This window comes from Phocoena phocoena, chromosome 1 (assembly GCF_963924675.1).
Source record: "Phocoena phocoena chromosome 1, mPhoPho1.1, whole genome shotgun sequence".
Classification (NCBI taxonomy): Eukaryota; Metazoa; Chordata; class Mammalia; order Artiodactyla; family Phocoenidae; genus Phocoena; species Phocoena phocoena.
This window is the reverse complement of record NC_089219.1, coordinates 60974009-60998533: the sequence shown is the minus strand read 5'-3', so window position 1 is coordinate 60998533 and position 24525 is coordinate 60974009. Positions and strand designations below refer to the sequence as shown.

The 24525-nt window shown below is 37.9% G+C and overlaps 1 protein-coding gene across 1 annotated transcript; it reads right to left on the bottom strand.

Annotated features, from left to right (window-relative positions):
- Positions 1-526: 526 nt before the first annotated feature.
- On the bottom strand, positions 527-23654 carry CTH (cystathionine gamma-lyase). The gene is made up of 12 exons (XM_065877987.1): positions 23318-23654; positions 19797-19878; positions 18116-18211; positions 15506-15615; positions 13301-13432; positions 10103-10160; positions 9584-9661; positions 7862-8014; positions 6441-6562; positions 4573-4625; positions 1420-1558; positions 527-1100 (listed from the first exon to the last, which is right to left on the bottom strand). The coding sequence occupies exons 1-12, from the start codon at positions 23483-23485 to the stop codon at positions 1074-1076; spliced, it is 1218 nt and encodes a 405-aa protein (XP_065734059.1). The 5' UTR covers positions 23486-23654; the 3' UTR covers positions 527-1073.
- Between the last annotated feature and the right edge of the window lie 871 nt (positions 23655-24525).

Genomic DNA, 24525 nt, shown 5'->3' with positions numbered 1-24525 from the left:
TAGGCTCCCCCCCCCGCCCCAGCCATGCCCTTGGGCATGCAGGATCTTAGTTCCCCAAACAGGGATCAAACCATGCCCCCTGAAATGGAAGCATGGAGTCTTAACCACTGGACCACCAGGGAAGTCCCAATGATAGGATATTTTTACACTGAAACAAATGGTGATAGCAAATGTGACTGAAAGCCTTTAGTACAAACAATTTAAAAAATCCAATTATTTTGACTTACGATGTAGTGACAATAACTTGCTGATTATGCTTCTAGCTATGGAAGTATTTCTTCCTTTAGCCTCAACAAATTTATTGTTTCAGATAAAAATATAAGAAGTAATATTTCTCTATAAAAGTGGCTTTTGACCTGCCCCGTACAGATTTTATAACTAATGTGCAAACACTAAGATTTGAGCATGAAAATTACACAATTGAATTTATAAAAATTAAGTGGCTGAGACCTCTAAGAGTTGGGAATTAAAAGGGCCCAGGAATACAATTTAATGCCACATAGTACAGAAATATCACAATGGGATACATTTGATAATAAGATTTATTTTTTAAAAAAATAGTAAGTACAACCTTAAATCAGTAAAATTTCACAGACTTTTCAGATATTTGATTTTTGGCTTATGGTAATTAAGTGTAAACCATTGCTTTGAGTGCTGTTTTCAACAATATACAAAATCACCCTTGATTTAAGAACATTCATTTAATAATTTAAATTCCTCAGAAAACATGAAAAATGAAATGCCATTAGATTGTAAACATGATCAATATAAATCTTCAGCTTGAAAAAAAGAACACAATCCCCAATAGCAGCACAAATCTCACCTCCTTCAGAGGCAAATGTATATCCAAATTAACAAAAAGATCTTAACAGAATTGACTTGTCAATTACAATAAGGGAAAGAGGAAACTTTTTAACAGGAATGATACCAGGAAGATTACAGTTGTGAAAGGTAATAAAGTCCCTTAAAATTTTCACTTGAAAACTCTGCAAAGGCTCATTAATGGTCCATTCAACTATTCAGAAGTTTTGATCTTTTTGCAGGAAGCAACCTCTAATAGCAGTTCTGGAATGCTAGTTGTGACTTGCATTTGGAGAGTGCTGTGTTAACAGTGCACAAGAAAAATATGTTATTAAACCTTCAGGCAAAGACTTCACCTCCTCCAAGAATTCTTTTCTGAAGACTACATTCTTTTAAATCTGCATTTCGACTGATTTCCCTATACATTTATACACCCTGTATATTGTAATAAGAAAAGAGAAAACGTTTACAGTCCACTCTATAAACATAGTGAGGCCACTCTATAAACATAGTGACCCGCCGCTCCCAAGATTAAGCGTGCGCGCATGCGCGCGCGCGCACACACACACACACACACACACACACACACACACACACACACACACAAATAAAACTTACTGCTGCCTTCAAAGCTTGATCTAGATCATCCAGTAGGTCTTGTTTATCCTCTAAGCCCACAGAGAGTCGAATCAGTGTGTCACTAATTCCAAGGACTTCTCTGTCGCTCTTAGGCACTGAAGCATGGGTCATGATTGCCCTGAAAGGAAGAATGAGCAAAATTTTGATCACTATATTGTAGCAGGGGGATGCATGTTTCTATCTCATAAATTGCAACTATTTTCAAAATTTTTCTACTCTCAATATCAAATGCTTCATACACCTACAATGTTTTGCAGGCAAAAAATTAAGGAATTGTGCAAATTATCATTTCTAGTCATGATTTTAAATGAACACAAAGATCTTTTATTGTTTTCATACCATCAGTAAGGTATACTCAATCGGACACTGAAGGTGCCAGTCAAACACCCCCATGCAGGAGGGGAAGACATAGCCTCCAGTGTGTGGATTTTAACACCAACCTGAATGAGGCCTTGGCCAGAAGTCATACACCCCATGACCAACCAGCTGCACTTATAAGAGGCCTCTTGGATCAAGAGCTGGTCAGAATTAATTCCATCTGGATCAAAGGATCAATCCAGAACTGGACCTTCTGAGGCAGATCAGGGAAAGACAACCTACGATCACTGGTAGCAATCACTAAGCATTAGGAATTAATTCCAACACATAACTCATGACACAGAGTCCTCAGAGGATGTTCAAGATCACGTAGCAACTCATCGTCATTGTCAGCATGGGTAAGGGTAGACCACCTACTATGGTTCAGGCTCTATAGTAAGAATTGGGAAACCAAGAAGAATGAGATATTTTCTTTAGGTAACAAAGCAGGAGCTAAAGACTATGACAATTCACAAAACAGAACAGTCTACATCAAATACCAAACAAGTATGGACAATAAAGAACTGCCGGAGTTCAGAGGAGGGAGAATCTCTGTGGGCTGAGGCATCACGGAGGGGAGGCTTATATAGTCTTAGGGAGCACTTAGATGTACACTGCCCGCAACATTCCACCATCCCCTTCCACCACCAGCAGAAGGAATCACTTTCTCCTATCCACTTCAGGCCCATGGAAAGAAAATCTGAGTTGTATCCAGAGTAAATGAATATCTTCTTTGATCACTCTAATGAAGTTTTACATGCAAACATCCTCCTTAAAATGTTCTGCCTTTTTAGGCTCTTAATTCCTTAAAAGAGAGTGAATGTGTAGAAATAAGAACTTAGGCTTCTGGGACCAATAGACTTGGGTATGATTCTCAGCCCCTCCACATACTGGCTGTGTTGGGCTTGTAAAAGTTACCTGTCCTCAGTCAATTTCCTTATCTCAGTACACTGTTATCCACATTTTACAATCGAGAAAACTGAAATTGAGAGTGGATAAGTAAGTTTTCTAAGGTCACCAAGTTAACACACGTTGTTAGGCTGGGAGACCAACCCAGTACATGTCGGCTCAGCTTCCTCCCCGCTGACTGCAATGCTGCACTGGTTGCAGCGTTGTTGGGAGACACAGAATGAGGGTGATAAAACAGACAAGCTCTGACCTAAATTTATTCTTCCACTGGCACTGGGGTTAGCGCCTAGCTGGAGCTCCTAAGGGCCAAGCAACTTTAAACCACATCCCTAAATAAATCAAGCGAGGTCTACTTTTAAGAGAGCCTTAAAGTAATATACATTGCATTACTACAAAAAATAAACCAATTTCATATGCTGAGTGTGCCCTCTTGTGCATCCAGACTTATTAGCAAGCATTTTCCTGAAAGACTAACAAAAACCTCTATGGCTTATCTTAATTATTTGAATCATTATTTGGGCTTCATTTTTTTTTTTTTTTTAAGATTATGAAATTGCCTGACTCTCCGCATGAACTATAAACTACTAAACCAGGGCAGGAAATGTGCCTAAATGTTAGTAATCCCTGACATTCCTCTGCACATAGTTATTTCAGAAATGTTCATGAAGGGCTTCCCTGGTGGCGCAGTGGTTGAGAGTCCGCCTGCCGATGCAGGGGACGCGGGTTCGTGCCCCGGTCGGGGAAGATCCCACATGCCACGGAGCAGCCTGCGCGCCTGGAGCCTGTGCTCCGCAGCGGGAGAGGCCACAGCGGTGGGAGGCCCGCGTACCGCAAAAAAAAAAAAAAAGAAATGTTCATGAAAATTAAAACAGAGAAACATACCATGCATTTAATACAGTTGAAAATTAATAGGTAATGATATTGATTTATCCCTGTAATAATTATAATATATGGTCATAGAAACGTAAAAAGAAAAACAGGATGTAGCTCAGGAATGCTTGCTGGGACAGATAATCATTAAATAATAATCATTATTTTAATTATTAATACTATTTTATGGATGAAAAGATTGAAGCACAAAGGTTAAGTGATTGATGTTCTTAAATCCAGATCGAGGCTGCTTTAAACACTCGGCTCACAGTTTCTGATGCAAAGCCTCAAGAGTGAAGTTGCTAACATATTCCTGTGTGACATTTGATTCATCAGCAAAACTTTCTGAACCGTTGTTTCCTTGTCTGTAATATAAGCTGTTGGACTCCCTGATCTTAGGCTGTTTTGTGTTCTATTATCCTCTGGTGCTTTGATAAAATTAGATGAATTGGTTGGGTCAGTTAATGAAGGGTCAGGAATACAGTTGAATTTTGGGTTTATGTCACAGATGACACAGAGCCATTTACCCTACAGAAAACAGAAAACAAACAGACTTGATGGTAACTAGCAGGGCTCTCCTCTGATAAATAAGAGTATGGAGGGTTTTTTTTTTTAATCAGAAACACATTCTCAATTTCCCCTGGAGTCTTAAAATCAGCCCTTCTGGTACAAAGTCTCCAACCTCCCTTCCAGAGCAGAGTAGAGTAGAACAAGTGGCCCTGGTTCGGAGGTCAGAGAATTACTGCTGGAATCTCCTTCAGGCAAATAGGAAAAAAACAAAATTGGGGAGGACGCAGCTTACTGTTTAGTAGCCCCCATTAGATTTTTATCAGGGTCTCCATTCTATGGAGTTAGAGTCCATTCCAACTAGATAGTGTCATGCTGCTCTTATTGCTAAATATCTTGAATGATCCCTGATTTTATCCTACTCCTTTTCCAAACAATCATTACAGCTGAAATCGAAGTTAAAATACTGAGAAAAACAGAAATACTTACGGATGCTCAGCAAGACTTTCATATCCTCCTAAGCTCTCAGCCAGCGTAAATAGCTGTGGCAAAGAAAATATTAATATAGATCTTCTACTAAAATAAAAATACTAAAATCTAAAAATAAATGTTGTTGATAAAATGGCCTCGGGACGGGGGATGGAAAATGGTGCAATTATGAATAAACTACAAATTGGATAAAAACTTGGAGAAAAAATCAGAATAAAATCTATAACAATGATTTCACCAGACTTTTTTTTTAATTAATTAATTTATTTATTTTACTTATTTTGGCTGCATTGGGTCTTTGTTGCTGTGCGTGGGCTTTCTCTAGCTGCGGCGAGAGGGGGCTACTCTTCATTGCAGTGCACAGGCTTCTCATTGTGGTGGCTTCTCTTGCTGTGGAGCACGGGCTCTAGACACATGGGCTTCAGTAGTTGTGGCTCATGGGCTCTAGAGCACAGGCTTAGTAGTTGTGGCACACGGCCTTAGTTGCTCCACGGCATGTGGTATCTTCCCAGCCTAGGGCTCGAACCTGTGTCCCCTGCATTGGCAGGCAGATTCTTAACCACTGCACCACCAGGGAAGCCCCAATTAGACATATTATGGGCTAACTTTTAAAACATTAAAAATTGATCAGTACTTCCCTGGTGGCACAGTGGTTAAGACTCCACGCTCCCAATGCAGGGGGCCCACGTTCGATCCCTGGCCAGGGAACTAGATCCCACATGCACGCCACAGCTAAGAGTTCATGTGCCACAACTAAGGAGACAGTGAGCCGCAACTAAGGAGCCCACATGCTGCAACTAAGGAGCAGATGAAGATCAACTAAGGAGCCCTTGAGCCACAAGGAAGGAGCCCGCCTGCCACAACTAATAAAAGGAGCCCACGTGCCACAACTAAGGAGCCAATGAGGCACAACTAAGGAGTCCTTGAGCTGCAACTAAGACCCAGCACAATAACATGAGCTCTAAAACCTCAGAATTATTACACTTGAGACCTAGCTCTGCGGTTACCCTTTAAATAAAAATCTCTAAATGTCTATCAAGTTATACAAATTTACTCATTAATATGTATCACTCACTAAATTAATACATCTATTTAACCCCTTCCTAGGGAAGAAGGGAAAAAAACTTGGTTGTTGTATTTAGTGTTATAGTGTCATAGAATTTCACAACATATTAAAAATTCTTCTCACAACTGTGTTAAATCAAATGTGCACAACTATATTTCTGATTTTAGAAGTGGACAAATTTTAGAACCAATAGAACTTTGACTAATCCAGAAGCATCCTTTTCTTTAGATCTGTAGTATTTAAAACTCAGTCTTAAATACATTACTGCATGAGCTCAAAGTAAGCCCAAAGTATGGAGTTACACAGGTCTCTCTCCCAGGGCCCCTGAGAGCCTCCTGCCTCTGTGAACATTAGGCAAAGGCCTCCCTTCCGTCACTCCAGGCAGATGCAACCTGGGTGGTGCAGGGATTAGAAAGCCATTCCTAGGCTGGATTTCAGAACAGTCTTTGGGCATTGCAGTGACCACACACTACTGTGGTTTCACATAATACTTCATTTGAAAAGACGGTTCACTTTAAATTTAAAAACCAATGGATTAGAACATTCTGTCTCTCTCAAATGGACGGCAGTGTCTGCAGAGTTAAATAAGTTAAGTAAGCAGATTCATATATCTGCTACTGCATCACTCTTGTTTCAAGTGATTTTCCAACCCAAAGCATTTCATGACAAAGAGGCTTGTGGGTGTGAACTCCAGGTACAACAACATTAATATGAGTCAGGTGGAAGTGAGAAATAATGACTATAATAATGTTATAAGAAGGTCTTAACGTCTACAGTTTAAAAAACTAGTTTGAAAGTTTACCTTTAGGTTCTTGAGGAAAGTCTCAGCATGTTGAAGGGAGCCCTTGATATAAAAGGTGATCATCCCTGGGCAACCTGTGCACTGACGCTTTGCCAGCTCATGCTGAGGATGAGAGGGCAGTCCTGTAGTCATAAGGTATAATGAATGTCTTATTTTAGAGTCAAACATGTAATTTCAGAAGAACAACAAAATCACCATTTGCTTAAGTCAACTGCAAATAAGCCTAATAATGAGCTTTATGCCATGTTGACATCTGACCTCTTGTTCTGGTCCCTGTCCATCTCTCTAGCTTCATTTTGACCTATCTTTTCTGGTCTCTCCTTGCTCTAGCCATGCCAGCTTTCTTTACACCAGTGGCACCACACTCTTTTTCATCTTGGGACTTTTGCACATGCTGTCCCTTTAACCTGGAACATTCTCTCCACTGACTGCCCCCTTCCCTCTGTTAATTATATCCTCTGTAATTTTTTTGCTTAATGTCTGTCTTATCCACCAGACTAACTCCATGAGGAGAAAGCTATTTCTTTTATTAATAATTGGATCCTAGTTCTGAGTACAAGGCCTGGCCCATGGTTGGCTTTAATAAACACTTATGGAAAAAATCTGAAATGTCTTGTCCATGACCTTTTAACAAATGCTACCCATTCCTCAGGGCACAGCCCAAAACTTTTCTCCCTTCCTCCATTCAAAATGCACACCAGTCAACAGCTCTATACCTAGTGTACATATTAGGGCATTTAATCTCATATGTATTTCTGCCTTGCCTTATCTAAATTCCTTAAGGGCAGGGATCAAGCCTAATTCTCCTTTACACCCAAGACTACATGGATGCACACCTCAAAAGGGTTTAAAAGAACTATTTACTTAAGACGACCAGACCACAATTAAAAAGTCTGGTAAAATAAATTCAAAGAGTAACATGTAAGTCTGCTAACTCACATGAGCATTTCTAGATGTTGTAAAGGTGAAGAAATTCCAAAAAAAAGTAATAGAATTTTGGGGGAGTTTTGGTACCAAGTATCAAGTCTCAATCTATATCAGATAAAAGTTAGAGCTAATGCAGAATATCAGACTGATAAGATTACCAGCAAATTACTGGAAAGTACAAGGTTGCAATCCTGGAACAGGTATACACAAACCTTCAAGCTAAAGACAGGAACATCAAATATGTAAGATTAATTTTTTAACATCCAAGCAACCACTAGACTATAGACAACTCTAGGCCAGAGATCATGTCCATCTTCTTTACCATCAGACCCACCAAAAAGCCTGACACACAGACACACAAAAAGCTCAATAAGTGAACATAAAAATACATGAAAGCACCTAACTTACAAACAAATGTTACATAAACAGGATGCATAGGATAACACTTAAAATCCTAGTGTAAGCATATGTGCTTAGAAAGCAGATTAACATACCGGGATAAATAACCTTTTCTACCCAAGGATTCGACTCCAAAAACTGAGCAACTTCCATTCCATTTTCGAAATGCTTCTCCATGCGGATTTGTAGAGTCTTCAGACCTCGATTGCAGAGGTAACAGTCAATAGGAGATGGAACTGCTCCAAGAGCTGCAAAATGAACATGTCCTGGATTAGTCTGAAGGTGATGAGGCACCCAGAAAATCCTCCCACTGCTCTTTTTCATTATAGTGACTCTGAGAAGTTAGCTATAAAGCCCAATGTTTGAGTTTTAGTGGGAAAAATTAATATATCAAATTAGAAACATGAGAATGAAGCATAAAACATGCTTAGTGAAATGGGCTTTAAAACGAGAGGGGAAGGCTTCCCTGGTGGCACAGTGGTTAAGAATCCACCTGCCAATGCAGAGGACACGGGTTCGAGCCCTGGTCTGGGAAGATCCCACATGTCGTGGAGCAACTAAGCCCGTGAGCCACAACTACTGAGCCAGAGTGCCACAACTACTGAAGCCCACGTGCCTAGAACCCGTGCTCTGCAACAAGAGAAGCCACTGCAATTAGAAGTCCACGCACCGCTACAAAGAGTAGCCCCTGCTCACCGCAATAGAGAAAGCCCACGCGAAGCAACTAAGACTCAATGCAGCCAAAAATAAATAAATAAATTTATTTTTTAAAAAATGAGAGGGAAAATGAATTATCCTGAAAATTAAGTACAAATACAATGATATGAACTTTTCAAATATGAGCATCAATAATCTTTTCTATGATTTTAATGAAAGGATATAGTTTAATCTTGTATTTCTTTGACAGAGTATTATAATACACAGAGAAAATAGCAGTTCAGCTCCTATTATTTCTGAGTGTTCTACCAATATTCTATTTAGCTTTTGTCTAAAGCAGCCTGTGATTTCCCATGCTTCCAGGATACGTGCCTCAGTCCTTTTTTTTTTTGTAAATGAATTTATCAAGAAATAAATTTTGGTTTCCTTCCTCAGTGCCCCCTTTTGCTACCCAACATGTATTCCCTGGAAGGGGATTTTTATTCCTAATTATGTTTGTATCTTATCTTTCTGTCAAATCACAGTGGTTAAATCAAGTCTCTTTCAATAAACCCTTCTCCATACCTGAGATAAAAAAAAATCTAAACAGAAAACAGACGTTTAGACACCTGTTGAAAAATATAAGTTTATATGTTAAGTGCCATTTAAAAGTTATCATCATTTCAGATATAAAAGGTATAGTATAAGAAAGCCATCATTCCAAATGTTTAAAAAAAAAGACAAAAGAATCCATTAAGTCATAAAACTAAAAATTCACTTGAGGGACTTCCTTGGTGGTCCAGTGGTTAAGACTCCATGCTTCCAATGCAAGGGGTGCAGGTTTGATCCCTGGTCAGGGACTAAGATCCTACGTGATGCTCGGTGGGACAGAAAAAAACAAAAATTTACTTGAGCTTTACCAAATTATGATCAAAATTAACATGGCTTTGAAAAATAACAAAACATATCTCTTGGTCATGTTGTAAAGCCCTATTATGTTATAACTGTATTTTTATAACCCAATTTTTCTTTCCTCTAAAAAATCAGAATTTTTCCCACTATTTCTCATTTCTTCCTAAATTAGTGGAATGCTATCACTTCACAGCACTTAGTGGAAATACAAATATCAAATGTAATCACTTTGACAGCATAAGGGGAAATTTGGGTTTTTAAATACTTACAATTTTGCAAGAATCGGAGCCTATTATGAAGCCTCTCAGAATTAAGTGACACTAAGCCCATCACAACATCACTGTGGCCTAAAAAAAAAAAACAAAAACAAAAAACTTTAAGTTAAAAACAACATATGTTTATTCCTCAGCTTATAATTTCTAAAATGTGACTTTCACTTGAAAATACTCTGGGAAAAATCCCTATAGAATCAGTTTAAATAAACTTCAGCAAAAGCTATACCTTAAACAATAAAATTAAAATCATGTAAAAATTAAATGTTTCTTTTTAAGCTATCAGCAGGATAAAAATATAACATTTATAGTAAATTTTAATCCTCTGCTGTTAAATCATGAGCATAGTTTTGTCTGCTATAAATGAAGTCCTATATTTAATCAAAGTATTTTCTTACTTTCTACCTGAGTCACAGAGAAAACCTGAATAATAGAAGTAAAGGGATAAAAGGATAAAGTCTTATGCTACTTTCATCTATTGATGGAAAAGAACATTCTAAGTGAAGACTGTCTTACCATTCATATATTTTGTTGCTGAATACATACAAATATCAGCTCCCAGAGCCAAAGGCCGCTGAAAAGAATAAAAGGTTTTTATTCCAAATGGGAAATCACTTGAAAATATGCTTCATTGCCTGCCTATTTATTATTGTAAATTCCATTCCTATTCTAACTTTTAAAAATACGCACATCTTAAAATTTCCAGGAACTCTGGTATTATCTTTCCCTTTCCTCCCTCACACCAAATAAAAATACAAAGTATTAGAACCAGTATTAAATCCAAAGGCACAAATTTTCTGGAAATAGCAGATAAACTCAGGTCAACAGGTCTTCTGAACTTGTTTCTTTAGAACAGTTGCTGACTAGCCCCTAAATTTATTACCTTTAGCAGAGATGTTGGCATTTTATGACTCAGTAAACACAGAATAGTTGACACAAAGATTTAGCAATTGTTCTGTCAAGTAAGTATAAAAGTGATTTGCTTAGGTTTTTAATCATTAAAACCTTACAATGTATGCTGTGGTTATTTATCGATTTGCCATGATCTTGACTCTTAATTACTCTTTTATTATACTAGTTTTGTCAAGTATAAAATCACTTATAAGGAAATTTGTTTAGATTGTTTTCCCTCACTGAACTTTCCTGCAAAGTAATTCTTTAGTCTTAGATGTCTTTGTTTACGGTGAAAATTAAACTAATAATCAACTTATTCACTAAATAATGTAATATCAACATCTTTCCATTTAAATTTCCTTTAAAATAAAGTGTGTGTGTGCGTGCACACACGCATGTGTGTGTGTGTGTGTGTGTGTGTGTGTGTGTGTGTTTAACCTCCCTAGCTGGGGGCTATGGGACTTTTCATTTAGGGTTTCAAAAATAGGACATTTTAAGTGTGGTATTCCTCAAAGCACTCTCTACATATGTGTTTGCTCATCTCTAAAGTGATGAGTCAAACTAGATGTGTGAGGTCTCTTCCAGTGCTAACATTCTGTAAACTCTATGGTCAAAAGGAAAAATAAAAACCAATAACTAACAACTGTTGATGCCATTATGCTCCAAGAATCATGAGTTACTTTACATAACCCAGTGAAGCATTGTTCAAAATACTTTACCTAACTCAATAAAATCAGTATGTTTATGACTAATTGTACAGATGGGGAAAAGGGACTAAGAAAAATAAAATAGATCACTCAGATTTTAAAAATTGGTAGGACAGGACTCAGACTACCGGAATTCAGAGGTTCTACGTGGAAACTTTATGCTTGTATGTCCATTTTGCCTTTTGTGAGACTTATAAAAGATCAAGAAGACAAAAGACAGGAAAGACAGAACATACCCACTTTTCATGAGTGTAAAATAATGAGAGGATCTTTTCAGAAGATTTGCTTTGTGGAACCAAATGTGGTTCCACATTTGGTTTGTGGTTGCCTAGGGACACTGTGATTCTGATTAATTCAACTGGAATGAATCCAGACTGAAATGAAGCAAATTGCAGTCCCTGGCATGAGGAATGTGATGTGGGCTTCAGAAAGGTGGAAAAACTGGACCTATTTTAGTGACAACAATAGGAGAAAAAGGGCCAGGCCTGATGAGTAACCTGGGCAGGCCCAGCTAAAATGATTCATGCGATCTCTTTGGGAATATACAGGACTCATGATGACTCAGCTAGAGCAATCCTATGCTATAATAACTGCCCTACTGTAAGTGGTAGATGGGGTAAGGAGTTGGGATAAAGACTCCAAGAGTGAAAATCACCTGGGACAAATAGATGATTCCAGGAGATTTTCACTTGGAAACAGACTGCCTTACTTGATATAAGAATCAGCTGGAGCTTCCCTGGTGGCGCAGTGGTTGAGAGTGTGCCTGCCGATGCAGGGGACACCAGTTCGTGCCCCGGTCCGGGAAGATCCCACATGCCATGGAGCGGCTGGGCCCGTGAGCCACGGCTGCTGAGCCTGCGCGTCCGGAGCCTGTGCTCCGCGACGGGAGAGGCCACAACAGTGAGAGGCCCGCGTACCAAAAAAAAAAAAAAAAAGAATCAGCTGAAGCTATATCATGAGCCAAAGGTAGATGACACATGAAGCCATCTGAACACATTGTAGCCGGGAAATGTGTTTCAGGAAAGGAAGGTAAACATGGTAGTGCCTTCCGAATAAAATGGAGTAAGGTGAAGAACAGCTTTGTGCAGACTCCTAGGGAGTCAGCCAACTTCAGGGACCCAGAACAGAAGCAGGGAATATAAACAATTGAGCTTGTAACATCTGCCTAATTGAAGAGTTGGAGAAAATGAGCTCGGGTTTCAGGAGCTCTGCAGAATAAAGGTGAACTACAGGAGGTGTAATAAGAATGACCACAGGATACAGACAAAAAGGAAATAGCAGGGAGATGGTAACTCCTAATAAAGAAAGGAAACAGAGTTAGGTTACTCAGAGGAAAGAAAAGGAGAACGTGTGGGGAAAAGGCAGACAACCAGTCAATTATAGAGAGATCCCAAGATGATCTACCAAAAGGAGCAAAGCAGAAAAGGAGAATCTGGGAAAATGTACAAGAAAAGAAAGAAAGGAATTGCGGATGAATGGGAGGGTTTGAGTGGGGAAGAGATGTATGTAGAGGACAGGCAGGAAAAGAGATAGTCTAAAAGGAGCACTGTAAAGGAGCTGTACTCACAGATACAAGGTGAAACATGGAGTAGAAATTCATGATACAAATAAGGTAAAGATATAGAGGGCAGGGCATGGTCTTTGAAGCACTGAGGGAAGACAAACTAGAAAGAGGGAAGACAAATGGAGAAATAATGTGTGATGTACACTGAGATGTCATTGAGTATAGCTTTTCTCTTCCTTTTATTCGAAAAGTTAGCCAGGTTTAAATATATATAAAATAATATAACTGACCTGGAACCAAAACATAAACATTGAAACCCCTACTATGTGTAAGGCACTGACATATACAATCATATAATACGGCCAGGTCTTCAGAGAGTTTGCACAGTTAATTAAGACAACATTTAAAACACACAAAGTCCCACACAACATATTAACGTAGTGTTGAAAAGATATTAACTAATGGTAGGAAAGATCCAATTTTAATTCTTTGTCTAATCAATAGTTATAAGCAGATTTCATGTAATTTAATGTAAACAAGTCCTTCCTCTCCTAATTACAGGTACCTGTGTAGTCTACTAATCATGCCAAAAATATTATTTTCATTTACCTGGAAATATGCCGACATAAAAGTGTTATCCACGACCAAAATAATGTCTCCATGTTTATGGACAGTATGTGCACAGGCTTCAATGTCAATCATCTTCAAGATAGGGTTTGTGGGAGTTTCAATCCAAACAAGCTAAAACAATTCAGTAAATGACAATAGTTTGTAAAAACACACTGCCAAACATCTATCTCATATACTGTAACCATCTGGGAGGCTACATTGGAAGACCATAGATGATGAAGTTTAAAGGTTTGAATCTGAATCCCAGCCCCGTGAATTTCTAAGAAGTCATCATAGGTAAGTAACTAACCCTGTACGTTCTTCCAATTTTTTATCTATACAATAGGATTGATAATATTTACCTTATACAGTTGTTGTAAGGATCAAATGAGATAGTGTACATATAAGCAGAAAAGCATTCAAGTTAATTATTGTAATTATTTTCCATTAAAAAGAGGATGAATTCCAAAGAGATAGTTCAATGTCTGGGAATTTTGTTCTCAAAGATAAATAACATAGGTCGTCTAAGTTTACATTCTGGAATTTTCAGTAAAGAGAACTATCTCTATGACGCCAAAAATATCCTGAATAGTAACTTAACGCCAGATGCACTAGAACCTACAAAATAAGTCCCCAGAACTTGAAGAAGAGAATGGGTTTTAGAGTGAGGAAGAAAAGTGACACACACAACAGAAAACCTGGCCACAGCTCACTTAAGAGACAGTATCATATTTATCTGTCTATTCAAAAACCAAGCACAATCCAGGCACATCATGGATGTTTGATAGTTATAGAAAAGACCAAAGAAAAGAATTCTGTTTGTTAAACAAGCTGCCACTGTATTGATTGACATTATCTACAGCTTTCTTTTTAAAAGGATTAATGGTTCTTTTTTCTATGTAAATGGACAAGTGGTCTGGTTTAACTCTCTTCCTACTCTAGAGTTTTAGTGTAGAAAAGACATGGTAGTTAAAATAATGCATATTCTACAAGAACAGAATTATTTAAGAACATATAAAACTTTATTTCTGGGTAATAATTTATTATTCTCATTCATAATAAAAATTAATTAAAATAAAAATAAGTAAATAAATACAAAGTAGATTTTACATAGACTTAAAAAATCTACTTCAAATGATGAGGCAGACATTTCAGGGGGAAAAATGTATTAATTCAAGTTGGTAAAGAGGCACTATATAAAGTTCTATTGACAAGAATTAATATACACACAATATGCTTTCCTCCCTTAGAAAGACTCAGACCAGCTATTTTAATAAGAATCTTTTCTCCCAAGCAAGAAAACAAACAAAAAACAACAACAACAAAAAAAAACAAGTTCCTTTAAAAACAAGCCTTAATCACTCAAAGCTCACCCTGGTGTTAATCTTCAAAGTAACTTGTGTGAGAAAAGTTTTTCATTTTTTAGCATTCACTGCAACATAATCTTGAGTACAATTCAAACCTTTTAATCATTAGCAAAAAGTTGGAAAAGGCTGATACTTATAAAAGGCACTGGTCCTTCTTTTCCCCATGCAGAATTTCAATGAAGTCCGAAGAAAGAATATCACATATGCCATTCATTCCAGCACAAAACACCTTCCGGTGGCATACAATCTTCCCAGGATGGAAGCTAAAGACTGCTTGTGGCTCATTCTCTGTTTCTATCATTTTGCTGAAGTATCCCTTAGAACCCTTAAAACTATGCTTAGGGTTTGGGGGCTTCCTTACAAGCTTCCTTTTCTGTAACCCAAACTCTGTGATGACTTTTGTTACCAATACTAGCTTGGTAATGCAGTTAAGAATTGTCTGCTTTTGCTAACAAATTTTTTAACAGTCATCATGTATTGGGTACTGTAATAAGCATTTCATACGCCTTATCTCATTTAGTTCACACAATCACCTTTCAATAAGGCAGGTACAATTGTCCCCATTTTGCAAATGAAAAAAAATGAGACTTTGGTTAAATAATTTGCCCATGATAATACACCAACCATGATACAGAATTAGAATTTGAATCCCACTACAGAATGCGTGCACCTAACCATTATGCTATACTACACAGAAGTCAGACGTATCCTAATCTTGATGGTTTCCAATGGCTTCCAGTAAAATTTGTTATTCAGATTTAAATTATTTCCTCAAGCAAACAGAAATGATGAAAACAAAACATCACAAGGAAAACAAACAAACTGAAAACTGAGTTACCTTGGTTTCTGGAGTAATAGCTTCCTCTAACAATTTGGTTTTTGAACAATCAACAAAAGAAATCTTTAATCCAAATTCAGTTGCCACCTGCCTGAAGTACCTGTTTGTACCTGAGGCAGAAGAGAATCAGATAAAATGAAAAGAAAACTGTATTAGGAAATATTAATTCCTTAAAAGTATAAACACTTAAAAAATATAAGGAAGTGTCAATCACCAATAAAGAAACAACTAAAAGCAATTCTACTTTGTTTGAATAGTTTGACCTTCTCGTATACTAAAGAATATAAGGCTTAAATTTTAAACTAAAAATCAAAGTCAAATAAAATACACTTGATACCCACACCAAGTTGTGTGAAGCAAAAAATGTTTCTTAAAATACACAATCTCTACTCTTCAAACATGAAGTGGCATGCTTCCTGAAATATCAATATCTTTTTAAAACAATTCCTTCCTACTACTCAAATCTAAAATAAATGAACTGGGACTTCCCTGGTGGTCCAGTGGTTAAGACCCCAGGCTCCCAATACAGGGGGCCCAGGTTCGATCACTGGTCAAAGAACTAGATCCCACATGCCACAACTAAGACCCAGCGCCACTAAATAAATAAATAAATAAATAAAATTTAAAAAAATAAAATAAATGAATCAATGCCAATGAAATAGTCAAAATAAAATTTCAAACTGATTATACTTTGGTAAGAGAAAAGAATTGGTTTTTATCCTTTGTTCTTTCTCAATCTTTTTGTTATGCAGTTCTGAAATCTTTAGTAGACAAATGAGACAATGTAAATCAAACTACTAGAGTTTTACAGTGAAAGAAGATAAATCATTCAACTTAGAATGGCTTCTTTTAAAAAAACGGTTCTGGATTTGATGTATATATATGCAAATTTAAAGAAAAATTTGCTGTTATTGATAGTGAACCAAAAAAGAAAAAGAAAATTATCATCAAAGATATACTGGAGGGACTTCCCTGGTGGTGCAGTGGTTGAGAGTCCACCTGCTGATGCAGGGGACACGGGTTCATGCCCCAGTCTGGGAGGATACCACATGTCGCAGAGCGGCTGGGTCCGTGAGCCATGGCTGCTGGGCCTGCGTGTCCGGAGCCTGTGCTCCACAACAGAAGAGGCCACAACAGTGAGAGGCCTGCATACCGCAAAAAAAAAAAAAAAAAAAAAAAAAAGATATACTGGAGGGACTTCCCTGGTGGCGCAGTGGTTAAGAATCTGCCTGCCAATGCAGGGAACAAGGGTTTGATTCCTGGTCCGGGAAGATCCCACATGCTGTGGAGAAACTAAGCCCATGCACCGCAACTACTGAGCCTGTGCTCTAGAGCCTGCGTGCTTCAACTACTGAAGCCTGTGCACCTAGAGCCCATGCTCCGCAACAAGAAGCCACGGCAGTGAGAAGCCCGTGCACAGCAACAGAGAATAGCCCCTGCTCTCCTCAACTAGAGAAAGCCCACAGGCAGCAAGGAAGACCCAATGCAGCCAATAAATAAATAAATACATTTATTTTTTAAAAAAAGATATACTGGACTTTTGGTAGACTGATCCTAGGTAATATAAGATAGAAAAAGAATGTAAAGAATTGTTAAAAAATCAACAGCAATTTTCAAGATTTTGTACCTATATTTACCAAAAGGTTTTTATAATACATTATAATAGTAACGAAAAATTTGATTTTTCTATAATTTCAATTCATCAGACTATCATAGGGTACGATGATAAAATATAAAGCATTTTGCAAATTTCTGAGAGGGATAAAATGATTACTAAGAGTAAGTCTCTTTCTTCAAAGAACTTACAGATTTAACTTTTTGTTCAAATAGGAGATAGATAAAATGATAATAATATTCCATAAATCACATTTTAATTATTTGGAAGCATTTGGTATATATGTATAATATACTTACAAAATTTTTTGCTGTTGTTTTGAACACAAAAATCAGTCTTACTTAAAGGTAAGGGCAACTTGTCTTCCTTACCTTCCCACTTACCACTTTATATAACTAGCATTTAAACAATTTGGAATGAAAGTTCTTAAATTTGTATCCATGGATAGGTTTCAAGGGGTAAGGGTTCTTGGACAGGAGCCTTATCATTTTAAAATTAAAATGATAAACGTTGGGTATAGTCTTAAGTACATTTTTTGGAAAGAGGTCTATAGCTTTCAACAGCTTTTCAGAAGCTTCCCTAAAAAAGAAACGCAGGGGGTGGGGTGGTTAAGGGTTGGGTAGAGTTAAGCCCTTTGAGAATGACTTGGGTTATAGACCATCTTCACTGGAGGTAAAAATTTTTAATGACACTAGAACACTCTCTCTTTAAACACTATCTTCTCTAGAGTAGAATATATCTGGGATAAGCTCATTCCAGCTGCTTAAATAAAATTATTATTAAACAATCTCTCTTATAAGCAAGTTCTGGAGCATAGACCCTAAGTGTTTATGCTCCTCCTTTATCAAGTGTGAACCAGCATAGAGTTGTTCACCATATTTTGAAAAGATAATCAATAGTCAATAATCCTGGTAGCACTGTTAATATAATTCAGGACCCATTTTATTGTCTTTCAAATATCAGCTGAAACAACATGAATGAGAGAGGTCACCTACCTCCATACACATCATCCATACAAATAATTTGGTCTCCTGCTTTTAAGAGATGGGTAACAGTCACAGTGGCTGCTAAACCTGAAGCAAAGGCCAAACCTAAGGTAAAAACCAAGTTAGAGTAAACCAAAATGTCAGAACTATAGGTTAAAAACACCTACAGTATTTAGTTGCATTACTTTATATCCCTCTCTCTGCTGACTGAAAGACAACCGTCACTACTGAGTCACCAGAAATCCCCTGATTAATACCATTACAAAATCCCCCTTTCTATTTCAAAAATAAAATATCTTTAAAATAAAAATACTTAATTCTGCTTTGGTTATAACATTTCTCTGAAAAGCTTCAAAGAAATAATTCTTTACAAAATTCGGAGACAAAAGACCAATTGCCAATTAAATTACACTTTAAAAGTATCAAACTCTAAAGAAATTTCAAACTTGAGGAATAGAGCTAAGATATGATTCATCCATTAACTATATGGATATGCAGTTGAGAAAATATTTTAACAAAACTCACAATCAGACCTGATAAATTTAATAAATTTTATTTTTTTTAATTTTTTTAATGTGGATTCTCTTTAAACACATGTGATCCTGAATCTCATATTGAACAAAAATAGTGAAACTGAATAATAAAAAAATAACTGGCATTGTACACATTAAACACTGTAAAGAAAAATATCCTGATAAAATATCAGTGTATCACCTTGATGATAAAAATCACTTGTGACCAGTAGATGGGATATCCAATTAACTTGGAAAATGTAATTTTTGCAAAGTTTTTTCAGAAAAGTTGAGGTTGACATTGCAGTTCTCTACTAAGCAGATCTGTGGTCCAACAATGAATTCATACAGAAAGCTAAACTATAAATCCCATTCAAAACAACCGTGTTTTCTGGAGCCCACCTGAAAAAAGTGTCTGGCATATGAACTCTCAGCCTTTATAATTTCTGTGGGAAATAATATTCCCCACACATTACTAAATTTAAGAAATTTAGTGTTTAAAAAACTCCCCCTCTCATCCGAAACAAAAGAAACTCCCCCAATCCCAAACAAACACCAAAGCTCATATTAACATTTCTGATTCCTACACTCTTGCTGTGAGAAAACTCCTAAGACTCTCCTTTTTTAAATTCACGATTCTGCCCTCATTTAGTATCATTTGTATAAAAAGTACAAAGATGATTTAACAGCCATCCACTCCCTTCACAGAAGAAATTCAAGTTTTGAGGAGTTAATCCCTAATCTCCCAAAGCACAGTATCAAGGGTACCTGGCTATTGCAAATGTTCCTTGGTGCTACTCTCAGGCACAAAATAGCAGGTGAATGAACCAGAGTATAAGAAAGCTTATATTCTCATAGGTGGTATTATAAAACTTAGTTAATTTGTATCTATTTATACTGACAGCTTCAGACGAAGAGTACGTTTACATGAATTCTAAGTGGCAAATTCTGCCATTTTGCCTCTCTTCATATTTATTTTCACCTTATAATTACACATATACATATGAAGTCAGCTGTGGGACCTCAAGCAGATAATTCAATGTCATAAAAAAAATACGAGTTTTGAACTAGTTAATCCTTATTTCTTTCCAATTCTACATTCTGTGCCTCTATAATTTTTTCTATACAAATAAGAATGGATTCTAGATTTTACAAACTTTGAAATGAAAATCACTTACTGTACTTAGCCCCATCCAGTGCTGCCACTGCTTTTTCCAAGCAATTCCTGGTGGGATTTCCAGAACGGCTGTACTCAAAACCCTGAAGGAAAGAAGTTAGAATTCATCCTAAGAGATTTAAATTTATTATCAGAGTCTTAACATAGACATTTCCTCAACTACAGGTCCATCCTGCCATGCCTTTCTGTTATTTATCTATTACATGTCTTGCCATTAGACAGAAGCATCACTGTTGTGGCCGTAGTGGTATGGAGAGGCCCTGAAGTCAGCCAAACTGGGTTAGAATTCTGTGTCTGCCACTTATGAGCTACATGCCAGTAGGTTAGTTACTTAATATTTACCAGAGTCAATCTCCATACCTTTAAAATGGGAATAAAATACAGATATCTACTTCATAAAATTGATGTGAAGATAAAATGAGATAAGTTCTCTGCATGATGCCTGGCATGTGCTAACCACTAGATAAATGGTGGTTTTTATGTCAGAGTCACCTCTACCCATTAATCTAGGGATATTAGGAAACAGGAACCACCTGAACCAACAGAGTAAACCTATTTCTAACCTGCACTTCATTTCCTAAAAAAATAAGTGTTGTGAGCTCTGTTTAGCATCCAACAGGAAGCTATGAACAGATCTTACAAATGTTCGAAGTTCAGATCTTAGCTCTACAAAAGCAACTCAAAAAAGAGAGTAATTCTCGGCAAAACAGCTCTATACAACCCCTTGTTAAATTTTGCATTATATTCCTTTTACATGTATGACACTATACTAGCTGAATTCATCCAGTCATTTTATTTGATTTATTTAGTTTTATTGAGGTATAGTTGATGTACAATATTACATAAGTTTCATGCGTACAGCATAGTGATTCACAATTTTTAGAGGTTATATTCCATTTGTAGTCATTATAAAATATTGGCTATATTCCCTGTGCCGTACTATATATTCTTGTAGCTTATTTATTTCATATAGTAGTTTGTACCTCTTAATCCCCTACCTTAACCTCCCTCCCCCCTTCCCTCTCCCTACTAGTAACCACTAGTTTGTTCTCTGTGAGTCTGTTTTTTTTTTGTTGTTGTTATATTCACTAGTTACTTTTATTTCTTAGATTCCACATATAAGTGATATCATACAGTATTTGTCAGTCTCTGTCTGTATCTAGTCATTTTATTTAATCCTCACAATCTGCTCTAAAGAAAGTAAAGCCAAATGTTACAGGGAATGTCAGTGCCAGAATTCAAAGCCAGGACTGAAACACTCACTAAAAATCCTATACATAGTTTTCTCCTCCTGCCCCACACAGCACATAACAAAACACAACCACTCTTTACACCTGTTTCTGATTCAGGAGCTCCCAGTATTAGAGACAGATATAGATATGGCTATAGATATAGATATTTAAGTTTTGTTGCATTTTTTGTCTCCTTGTTTTTGACAAACCGGGTAGACATTTTATAGGGCTCCAGGATATCCTCATTACTGGCCACCATCACCTCCTTGATGTGACCTGCAGCTGTACTCCAGACAGAAAAAAAAGTTTAGATTCATGTGGCTATTGCCATGGAAAGGTAGTCCATGTCTCCCTAAATATTCACTGCAGAGATTTAACTTTGTGGTTGGGGAGGGGTGTGGGGGGAGAAGCATATTTCAGTGCCAATTCTCACTCTCATTCATTCAATGACTTTCCAAATGGAAGTGGAGAATTAGATGCTTCTCATGCAGCTCCTCAAATTCTCTTCAGTGCTCTTAACTGACATGTTAAAGATATTAAGAGGAGTTTGTGGATTTTACCATCCCTGCTGGCTCTCTGAAAACATTTAATTGTTAATATCACAGCTAAATTATTAACTTTTGCACTAAATGCTAAAGCTTGGGCAGCTACACATTCACAAAGCCCTACACGAGGAAAAAACTTGGAAGACAGGTTGTGTACACATTTTGATTACAAAATATAGTAGCTAGAAGTATCCTAAGCCAGTTGTAGAAATGCCCTTAGAACTCTACTTCACAAAACAAAGGGCCACGTCTAAAAGAATTTTCCTCAACTTATATAACATAACACACTAAAGAGGTGTTTGAAGTATAATCAAGGTTTTGGATCTACAAAGTGTATTCAATTACAGTTGACACTTGAACAACTCCTGGGTTAGGGCACCGACCCCCTGCTCAGTGGAAAATCCATGTACAACTTATAGTCAGCCCTCCATATCCGAGGTTCCTCCATATCTGTGGTTTATGTCCCCAGATTCAACCAACTGCAGATTATTCAGCACTGTAGTATTTACTATTGAAAAAGATCAACATATAAGTGGACCTGCACAGTTCAAACCCCTGTTGTTCAAGGGTCAACTGTAATTTCTTCTGGACCTCAGCAACTTTTAAATACTCCAAGATCCATCAAGTATGCTACCAAAAAAGGAAAAGCTATGTAATTAACACAGAGGCCTATCTCATCTATGACTCTGGGTAGGTTCCTTTTCTATAAAAAGTACATAATACCTGTCTTGCTCTCTAACCTGGTTGTTGTCCAGATCAAACAGAAAAAGTGCAAATATGAACACCATGAAATAGCAAACTACTGAGCAGTTATAATGTACAATGCAGCTTAACATACATATCAACAACTTATGTGGTAGGTACTATTATTAACCCATTTACACAGGATCAACCTGAGGCTCAAGATAAGTCAAGTAACTTGCTCAAGACCACCTGGCTAAAAAGAGGTGGTATCAGAATTCAAACCTAGGTCCTATGACTACATGATTTAAGCTCTTAGTTACTAAACCACAATGATGCAATGGGTTAGATTATTGCTAGCATTACTGTAGTATAGCACAGGATAGACTAATGCCCAAGAGTGGGTGGGGTTCCAGAGCAGTACTGCACTGGAATCCCAGCTCTACTACTTACTAGCCATGTGGCCTTTGCATTGATACTTATCCCCAAACCTCAGGTTTTTCATGAGAGAAATAAGAACCTAGTTCATACTAGAATTGCTGTAAGGATCATCTGAGGCAATATATGTAATACACATGATAGAATGTAACTATGAATCTGGCTCAATGGCTATTAATAACTACTGGAATAATATTGGGAGTTAATAGCTACTGGGAATAATCTTGATTCCAGGTGAGTTACGAGACTCTTAATTTTTTTCTTAGTTGACTCCTTACTATATCTTTACAATTTTTGTTGCTAAAGGTAACTTAAGGAAGTTATGACACTCAGTTTTGAACTGCAAATTTGCCAAAATCACATGAATATCAGTCCAAATCTATAGGGCATGTTGGACAAAGTGTTCCTTCCAGTCCTGCTTATCAAAAGAAATGCTTATCAAAAGAAATATGATCATTGAACCATTCAATACAAACCTTTATTACAAGGAGGTTTACAGCTGTAGTAAACATCATTCCTGATATACACAAATTAAACCTCACAAATTACTTGCGTGCCTTCTTAATTTATAAGCCATCTCTCTTTTACCGCCCAACACTGGACCGCCCCAGACAGACCCAGCTCACCAAGTGCCGGCCAGGAGCCCCTTGCTTGAACGTAGTGGACAGTGAGATGGGAGGCACTACAGCCTGGGAAGTCCATTGCTCTGGTTCCTGGCCCACATGGATGGCCTGCGTAGCGAAATGTTGGAACCTAGGCAGGAAACCGTGTGGGGAAGCGTCTTTTTCCTGCATGCTGATCTGCGAAGGAAGGTGAGAGTTAAAGGGCAAGGAAGATAAAACTATGAAACTGGTGAGTCGGGGCTTGAAAAAGACACCGAAGAATTAGGCGAAAGAGGTAAAGGTATGCCCAGCAGGGTGACCAGCGGCGAGCGCACAAAAGCCGGACTGTAGCTGAGACTCTATTAGCGGGCCGGGAGCTTTGCTTCACCTCGGGGCGGAACCACCGCGACCCAATGAACGCAGGCCCCTACGCGGTCCCTGCTCCTCATTGGCCGGCAGCGGAGGCGTCGCCCGGAGCGTCGCCGCCAACCCTCTGGCACAGGACTTGGAGTGAAGCCGGAGTCCCTGGGCCCCTTGGTTGGTCCCTGCTGGTGAAATTCCTGAGTCCCGGCCCAAGGGAAGCTTCACTGCTGGCTCCTGTGAGCCACCCAGGCGTCTGTGTGACCTCAGACCGGAGGTTCGCCAGAGATGTGCAAATAAACTGCCTTGACTCTGAAACCGAGTAACCTGTAAACAGGCCACGCAAATATCCTCCTCTAACCGTAGCCCTTGCCCCAACCCCTCCCACCTCCACCAACCACCCTTTGTCCTGAGGGCGGTTCTGACGGACGAAGCGACAAAGTGGAGATCGGTGACGAAAACGGTGGCCCAAGCTGCCAAATGGGCAGCTTGGATTCTCATTAACTGAGGGCAGCCTGCCTTTGAAACAACGAACTCTGTAATGACCCAGTAATTATGTTGATTGAAACAGGAGTGAGGGTCATATTTTTCTTAGGTAATAGTAGAGCTACTGTGATAAGGATCTCTAAGCAGGATTCCGGCAGCTTCCTAAGAGCTATTCAAACGACTTTTTTCAAGCATCATTATCTTCTTTTGAAGTACCCAGAGAGACTCTCCCTGATGAAAAAATATATATATATAGTGTGTATGTCTTTGAAAAACTTATTGGAGCCTCAAATCCTTACATAAAATGCCTTGTTACGCAGTTGACAGCAACATCCCCGTAGGAAAAAGGAAGCAGTCCCGTGTCACAATTTATTCACCTGTATCCA